The 8,917-nt window shown below is 46.9% G+C and overlaps 1 protein-coding gene across 1 annotated transcript; it reads left to right on the top strand.

The window, feature by feature from the left end:
• Positions 1 to 4,714: 4,714 nt before the first annotated feature.
• Positions 4,715 to 8,681, top strand: LOC142988196 (creatine kinase B-type-like). Its single transcript, XM_076137281.1, has 7 exons — positions 4,715 to 4,908; positions 5,058 to 5,212; positions 5,884 to 6,016; positions 6,719 to 6,890; positions 7,217 to 7,340; positions 7,676 to 7,865; positions 8,260 to 8,681. Exons 1-7 carry the CDS (start codon positions 4,716 to 4,718, stop codon positions 8,436 to 8,438), a joined length of 1,146 nt encoding a protein of 381 aa, XP_075993396.1. The 5' UTR covers position 4,715; the 3' UTR covers positions 8,439 to 8,681.
• Positions 8,682 to 8,917: the final 236 nt, after the last annotated feature.

The raw sequence follows: 8,917 nt of genomic DNA, 5'->3' as shown, positions 1-8,917 counted from the left end.
GGAGCCGTGTTAGCGTGACCCTGACGTGTTAGCGTGTACAGCCGCTCACTAATCTGCAGCTTAAGATGCTTTCTCACTCTGTCAGCTAATGTGTTAGCTGCTGTTAGCTAAGCTACACTGTAACATGGGAACACGTAACATGTTTAAACTGCTTTGTTCATCATTTGTGTGAATTGATTGAATAAACTGTTGAAACATGGAAACAAGCTGCAGAAAAGCTCCTCTCTTCATAAAGTAGTTAGTTACACTACAAGCTACTGCAAGAAACCTCAAACAAAAAAGGAAATCTGTGTTTATGGTTGTGAATGGACCCTAACCCTGAGTTCACACTGAATTTGATGGACATGTTTGTTACAAATCACTGGATTCCTGGAATCATGGAAATAATCTTTGTGCAATTACAGTTTCAAAAGGAAAGGATGAGAGCATCACTGCAGTTTTGTAAACAACAAAGGTCACTTTAGAAAACAGCTGAGCTACTGTCAGGAGTAATGAAGTGAGGAGAAGTAGGGAGGAATTTTTTACCAGAGGGGGCGCTGTTCAGTTCCTTACTAGCTGAGTGAATCTCATCATAGAGAGCTGCTCACACAGCACTCATCCGTCTCCTTCATGGTTCCTTCATCAATAAGTCAATCTGGACACAAACAAAGCGTTATATGGCCGCTGGCTCCTGGTTGCCTGGAAACAAGACCTGAGAGAGTGACAACAGTGCCAGGAGGCCCCCAAGGCCGTCCAAACTGTGCCTGAATGCAACAACGCTGCATCCATGTTGGGCCAAGAAGGATTCATTCAAACACACTGAACTTTATTTAAAATTCTGGTCCACACCTCAGAGTCTCTGCAAGCATGAATGAACCAGTGACATCATCATCCTCCAATGAGGATCAGATCGAGGGAAAGAACCAACAGAAGATCAAACTTTAGCTTCAGAGGAAAAAGATCAGATTCAATTCAACATGTTTCACTCTTTTATTTCTACTTTTACAACAATACAGCAATTTACTGTGTAACTGTGTAAGTGCATGGAGAGAGTGGCGGGGGGGGGGGGGGGGGGGGCGAGAGAGAGAGAGAGAGAGAGAGAGAGAGAGAGAGAGAGAGAAGAGAGAGGGAGAGAGAGAGAGAGAGCGAGAGAGAAGAGAGAGGGAGAGAGCATTACATGAGCAGGGTTTCTGTCTTCACTCTAACAAAGGCTTCAGTGTTTCATAATGAACCTGACTTCATATGCAAATTAAAGGAGGGGCGGAGCCTGGCTGTGTGTGTGTGTGCGTGTGTCAAATATTATGTCTTCATTGCTGTCTGATATAAATGCATGCAGGTTGATTGAACATCATCCTCAGGTTTAGGAGGCAGCAGATGTTCCTTTCCCTCTTCAGATCTATTCTCTATCTCTTGGTCTCCTGGTGGAGGCGTCCTGGAGGCTGAACCTCCTCAGCTGTATCAGATCTTCTGCTCTGTGCTCCAGACCCTCCACAACACCTTTACCATCTATATTTACATAGCTTTGCCACAGAGCAATGAGCTGGGGACAGAAGGTGTGACTGCTCCCACAACTGACCTCAGGCTCAGCTGGAGGTCAGGGGAAGCCTGCAGTCACATGGTGGCACGATGTCATCACCATGTCATCACCATGTCATCAGGAGCTTCATTTCAGGCGTCCATATGTAAAAGCCACCAGACTACTGGATCTTTATTTCGTCTTACAAATGTTATCTGCGCCACATAAAACATGATGCAACAGTGGGCGGAGTCAGACAGCATCCTCCCCTATAGATGAAGGAGAACAATGATGTCATTCGCAGCGTTAAAGCAACACCACAGCTTTCCATCTCACCTGCTCAGTGTGTGTGTGTGTGTGTGTGTGTGTGTGTGTGTGTAGAGGACAGAGTCGCTCCCTGACCTTCATGGAGGTATAACAGGACACACACACACACACACACACACACACACACACACACACACACACACACACAGCAATCAATTACTGAGAAATTATTAAAAAGGTGAAGATTTTTAAGATTCATACCAAACCCTGTGTGATGCAGGATGGGACGCTGTGTGTGTGTGTGTGTGTGTGTGTGTGTGTAATGGCTTACAGCAGCTCTGACCTACATGCAGTCTTTGTGCTGCTGGTTAAAAATGCAGCACGCTGATCTGATCTGCAGTCAGTTCATGAAGCTGTTCACACACACACACACACACACACATGCACGCCCATACACGCACACACACACACACACAGGGGCCTCTGTAGGTGATGAATTATTTAAAGCTGCAGGAGAAAGTGCTCAGTCACCATAGCGACCCCCCTCCCCCCCAGGCTGAGGTGAGGACAGTTTGTCATCCTGCAGTGTAAATATAAAATGATTGATTTTGATTGATTTGACTGTGATTTGATTCTTCGTTGCATTGAAGTGTGTGTTCATCAATGTTTCAGTGTGTTTACACAACAAGGGCCAAACAATAACTATGGCTCCAATGATGCAAACTGTTCATCATCGTGCTCACTGAATGTTTACATGGACTTTGATTACACTGCAATTACAGCAAGAAATTATTATTTTTGTAAACGTCTTAATGTGACCGCACAACACGTCCACACGTCAACACGTCCACATGTCCACACGTCAACATCATGTTAATGAGTGTTTCTTTGAATGTGAGCGTCTGAAAACGGCTGTCAGTCCATCAGCACCATCTTCACCTGATCACACTGAGGGTCCCCAGGCAGGCAGGCAGGCAGGCAGGCAGGCGGGCAGGCGGGCGGGCAGACAGACAGACAGACAGACAGACAGACAGACAGACAGAGGCGTAAACAGAATTGCAGGATGAATAAAAGCTCAGTCCAGTCTTTCTATTCGTTACCAGCAGTGGGACTAAATGTGTCATAGTTGTCCTGAAGGGGGCGCTGGTGTCACTATTAACCTTCATCATCACCCTCAAGATCATCATCACAGTGTTTCTCTGTTTTGCTCAAAGACTCTGCTGCAGGGAATTGAACCTGTGACAGAGAGGGGAGACAGCACGTGACCTGCAGAGGTCCGCTGTGTCCAATTGAATGAATGGACTGTAAATAGGAGCCAATCAGAGGCGGGGGGCGGGTATATAAAGCAGAGCGCCGCGTTAATCCTCCGCAGCATCAGCAGCTCCGCTTCAACACAACAACACAACACAACACACGACAGGTAAGACAATCTGCATTCTATATGATCAATCACCCTGATAAGCAATCAATCGGTCCGTTATCAGCTTCCAACACACGGGCCGGCGCGCGCTCTGCTCAGATCAATGATCCGATTAACAGATTAACGATTTAATGTGCGTAAAGGATGAACAAAGAGAGAAGCAGCGGGTCTGTCCTGTCTGTCCTCCCGCGCGCGCGCGCGCGTGTGTGTGTGTGCACGCGCGCGTCGGTCTGTCCGCATGTACGACCTTGCAGTCTGTCGACCTGCAGGTGTTGCGCAGTCAAACCACAGCGTCTCAAAAAGCTCCATACAATAAAAAGCTCACATTCTTTCATTCATCACATACAAATCTGCGCATGAAATGTTTTAATTGTAACAAAGTGTGTGTATTTGTTTAAGCAAGGCCTCAAAATGACCTCAAACCAAATAAGGCCTGTCAAGTCCCGCGGACACAACCTTAATCCTCACATCTCCATCACATTTAACGTTTATTATGCTCACATTTAAGATGAATTCAATATTTATAATATGTGTAGATTAATAACATTTGACTTGTTCACGCAGCGTTTAGCTGAATTCCTCCACAAAGCCGCGCTGATGGATTCTGTCGCCGCATTCTGCACCGGAACGTTTCTAACGCGTCAACAAACAAACAAACAATCAAGAGTGCGCGTGCAGCTTGATAGATACATGAGGAGGATTTGAAGGTGCTGATGAAGAAACGCCTCGTTATCTTTAACGACACAATGGCCCGTGAGCCGCTCAGACCTTCCATGAGTCAGATGAAGGTGAACGGGGCGTCGCGCTGCGTGAGGCCGCGCTGTGAAGGGTTAATGACGGATGCTGATGCTGCGTCACCGCGAAGCTCCTGGTTGCATAATGAGTCTTTGTCCCGACAAGCCGCTCGGCTTCGCCCCGCAGCGAGCCGAGCCAAGCGGGACCGAGCCGAGCCGGACCGAGCAGAGCCGGACCGAGCCGGACCGAGCGCGTGTGTGCACCCGCGCGCCGCTGACATGGACTTCAGTGAAGATTCATCTTTTTTCCGAATATTTCTTGTCTGAATTTGCATCTTTATCCAGACATATCGATCAGTACTGAGTACAGTCATGATACTGATCATCGATCAGAAAGAGATCTGGAGAAACACGTGTTTAGTTTATATAGTATATATATAATATTTATGTATATATAATATATATATATATGTATAAAAGAGTTCATCTGTTTAGATTATGTGGCTTGGTTGGATGAGTAAAAGAAAAGGATGCAGGAACTGAATTTACTTTTGGTAGGTGAGCCAGGGGAAGTCATGTGATCAATCAATCCGTATCACAATAACGTTGCATTTTCATGTATCTAGCATTTTGTGAATGTTGACTTTGTATTGTAGTTGCGCAAATGAAGAATATTCATGATGTTGCCCCCAGCTCACCTATGAAAAGAGAATTTGTTTACAGGAGAATTGCAAGTGAAGGTTTGTATCTTAATGAGCTTTCATGTTCCCACTGCCTCCAGGTGAGCTGAGACGTCATCATGCCTTTTGGAAACACTCACAACAAGCTGAAGATGAACTTCTCATCGGAGCAGGAATATCCTGACCTCAGCCAGCACAACAACCACATGGCCAAGGTGCTGACCGCCGACATGTACGCCAACCTGCGGGACAAGGAGACGCCCAGTGGCTTTACGCTGGACGATCTCATTCAGACGGGAGTGGACAACCCAGGTAACCCTGCCCACCCTGATCGGGACACATTTACACTGGGGTCTCTGTCCCTCTGGGCAAAGTTTGGCTTCTGTTTTGTTTCCTGGTGTTTTCTTTACAGCCTTGCCAACGTGTGTGTGTTCAGTAACCTTTTTGTGTCCCCCCCCCAGGTCACCCCTTCATCATGACGGTGGGCTGCGTGGCCGGAGACGAGGAGACCTACGAGGTGTTTAAGGACCTCCTTGATCCCGTGATCGAAGACCGACATGGAGGATACAAACCCACAGATAAACACAAGACGGACCTGAACTCCGAAAACCTGCAGGTAAGCCACGACAAAACAAGATGGAGTCACCAAAGCAAACCTGAATTCTGTTAAAAGATCTACAGGTTTTACTCAAAGTAATCTGGGTATGTAGGTCAGTAAACCAGCTGGTAACCTGGAGGTAACCAACAACAAACACCTGCATCCTGTAAACCCAGAGAGGAAAACATTACTTTACATTCTCAGTCAGATGGTTCAGTCCGTCTTGGTCTCTCAGCAGAAACTTAAGTCAAACTCTCCACACATGTATTAGAGTCTAACTTCAGCTCAGATGTGTTACAGGAAGTTTTCTAAAAAGGTGTTTAGTGTTGAGGTTTTTAGTGGTGTCCGTGTGACCCTTGACCTTTACTGGGGAAGCTCTGCTGGTTTCTAGCGGCCTGGTCCAGAGGAGAGCAGAGCTGCAGCTCTGGTTACCACTCTACCTCTCTGTGTAGCTCTATCTCTGGTAAGAGGAGCTAGATGCACAGCTCCTCCACTAGAGGGCAGCAGGGAGGGACTTCCTCTGTGTCTGTGAACAACATATATGTGGGCTGTGTAAAAGATTCAAGTTTGACATTAAAACATACATTTAATACGTGTGTGTGTGTGTGTGTGTGTGTGTGTGTGTGTGTGTGTGTGTGTGTGTGTGTGTGTGTGTGTGTGTGTGTGTGTGTGTGTGTGTGTGATCTCAGGGGGGAGATGATCTGGACCCAAACTATGTGCTGAGCTCTCGTGTTCGGACAGGAAGGAGCATCCGTGGCTTCTGTCTGCCGCCACATTGCAGCCGTGGAGAACGCCGCGCCATCGAAGACCTCTCCCTCCAAAGTACTTTACTTACTTCCTTACTTCCTTCCCTCATTTAGATTCTCTTCATCCAAACCTTAACACAATGGAAGAGAGGATAGCATCATTGTTATTAATTGTATTTCCAAGATAACAAGATCCTTTTAGAAGTTGCACACATGCGGCTCTTTCCTGTATGGAAGCATGAATTAGTTTGGGCGTTGTTTGATGACACACAGGACACTAATAAGGCAGTAGGACAAACTTCTCCCATGTCTCCTTTCATCACTGCTTCATTTGCTCTTTCCTTCCACCCTACTTCCCTCTTCTTACCTGTGTGTTCGCAGAGTTTAACTTCTGTGGGAGAACTGATATTGTCGAGCCACTGCAGATAATAAAAAACTAATGCATCTAAACCCAGGGCTTTATTTAGTATAAACTTCCTGTTGAGACAAAGCAGTGGAAACGTCACAGCATTACTGAATGAAGTACAAAGGACCTCTTTATATTGAAATGAGACTCAGCAGAGCTGAGTCTGAGGAAGGCGACCAGGCAAGGCGCTCTGCTGCCCCCTGCTGTATGAAATTACAAACTGGTTTCTCGTTCTCTCGTTTTTTATTCTATTAGAAAATATCCAAAGCTCACCAAATTGTGGAAACTGTAAACCAGGATCTTTACTTATGAATAAGAATTGATGAGCACTGGAATGTGACTGACCTTTGACCTCTGTGTGTCACGGTCCAGGTCTGGATGTGTTGGATGGGGACTTAAAGGGGAAGTACTATGCTCTGAAGAACATGACAGAGGAGGAGCAGCAGCAGCTGATCGATGACCACTTCCTGTTTGACAAACCCGTCTCTCCGCTGCTGCTGGCATCCGGCATGGCCCGGGATTGGCCCGACGGCCGCGGGATCTGGTCAGTGCACAGGGACCCTCTCCGTGTTTGATATCTATTGTCATTGTATAGCATACGAGAACAAATACAACAAGTGTATATCACCACATCTGGATCAGTAAACATCTGCTAAACTAACACAGATTCTTCTACAACACACACCACCAAGTAAACACATAATGGCTCTTTTTGGATGAATGAGACAAAGTTTTGAACATACAGGCTTTGTGTTGTGGTCAATCAGACAGTTTACATGTGGGACATCAGCTCACGTGTTTACAGACTGCAGTCATTCGTGGTTAAACCCAAAGTGGACGTCTGTGATGTAATCGTGTGTTTACCATCAGGCACAACGACAACAAGACCTTCCTGGTGTGGGTGAACGAGGAGGATCACCTGCGTGTCATCAGCATGCAGAAAGGAGGAAACATGAAAGAGGTGTTCAACCGCTTCTGCACCGGACTCACCAAGGTAAACGGAGAGGAACCGGATGAGCTTTTGATCAGAATAAAGAAGCAGGAACCATGAAAGTTCATCAATGCTAAACTGGGAAGTGACTACGACAGAGATCCACATACAGAGGGTTCCGGGTCAGAGGTCAACATGTTAGTCAGTAACTAAGTTTCTCTCTTCATGTGGAGGAGCTTAAGAGGCTCTAACACGTGTTCATGGATCCATAAGGGTCCATCAGAGACCTACAGACCTGAAGAGGAGAAGAAGAACATCTAGACACTGACACAACAGAGGAACAAACAGTTCAGAGTTCAGATCAGATTTGGTAAAGATTTGTTGTCTGTCCTGTCCAGATCGAGGGCCTTTTTAAGGAGCGAGGTCACGAGTTCATGTGGAATGAACATCTGGGCTACGTGCTTACCTGCCCGTCCAACCTGGGCACCGGGCTGCGAGCTGGAGTGCACGTGAAGCTGCCCAACCTCAGCAAACAGGGGCAGTTTGGAGAAGTCCTGAAGAGGCTGAGGCTGCAGAAGAGAGGAACAGGTACAAAACATAAACACACACACACGCACACACTCACATCTGTCCCACGTCTCTGCTGGAACACCTCCTATTTTACTTCAACATGTTCAGTCTTGACTCAGAATGCTCCTCAGATCAAACATCTTCACTCTCCTGAGTCCTCTGGTCAGTCAGCACGTGTACAGTGTTGAGTCTTACTATGATTAAGTCACAAACACGCACAGATCCACAGGATTCTGCAGTTCTGAGTCAACATGACGTGTTGATCAATCGCAGTATGAGGCGAGTCTGAGAGGCATCACACTTTGATCTAGATGTTTGTCTGAAGTTTGCTACTCTGAATTCAGACATCAATGGACTTCTGGACTGACCGGCCTCACACACACAAACATCACATCTTTCTCCTTCTGTGTAGGCGGAGTCGATACAGCAGCAGTGGGCGGAGTATTTGACATCTCCAATGCCGACCGCCTGGGCTTCTCTGAGGTGGAGCTCGTGCAGATGGTGGTGGATGGTGTCAATCTGTTGGTCGACATGGAGAAACGCCTGGAAGCTGGCGAGGGCATCGACGACCTCATGCCTGAGCAGAAGTGAACACTCACTCACTTTAGTCTTTGACCTCTCAATCCACTGACACCCCCTCCTCCTCTCCTCAACCCACATCCTCCACCCCCTCCCCTGACACACACCCCCTGTATCATCAGTACCCAGTATGGTAAACTTGGCCCGGGTAGCGGCGCAGCACCGGGCCTTTAGAGTCCTAAGTTAGACTGCGAGGGATGTTTCATTTCCCGTTCTGTCGTGTTGGACAAACACCTGAAAATCTAATAAAGTCTCTCTGGCCCAAAATCTGCTGTACTTCCTCCAAGGCCGCACAAGGCTCAATGTGTTCTGCAGGAAATGTTTAGAAAAGTTCCATTAGGCACAGAAATCCACACTGGCTGTTGATGTCCTGGGATACCAGGCGTCATTAAGCCACACACACACAGGCACACACACACACAGGCACACACGCACAGATTCTATAAAGGTTTGTAACATTGGCAATGCTGTTTAAGTGGACGGTGTCGTGA

The sequence above is a fragment of the Genypterus blacodes genome, unplaced genomic scaffold (assembly GCF_046128005.1).
Source record: "Genypterus blacodes isolate CSIRO-AG114 ecotype Tasmania unplaced genomic scaffold, CSIRO-AGI_Gbla_v1 ptg000301l_1, whole genome shotgun sequence".
In the NCBI taxonomy this organism is placed as follows: Eukaryota; Metazoa; Chordata; class Actinopteri; order Ophidiiformes; family Ophidiidae; genus Genypterus; species Genypterus blacodes.
The sequence above is the reverse complement of the archived record's forward strand: the minus strand, read 5'-3'. Positions and strand labels throughout refer to the sequence as shown.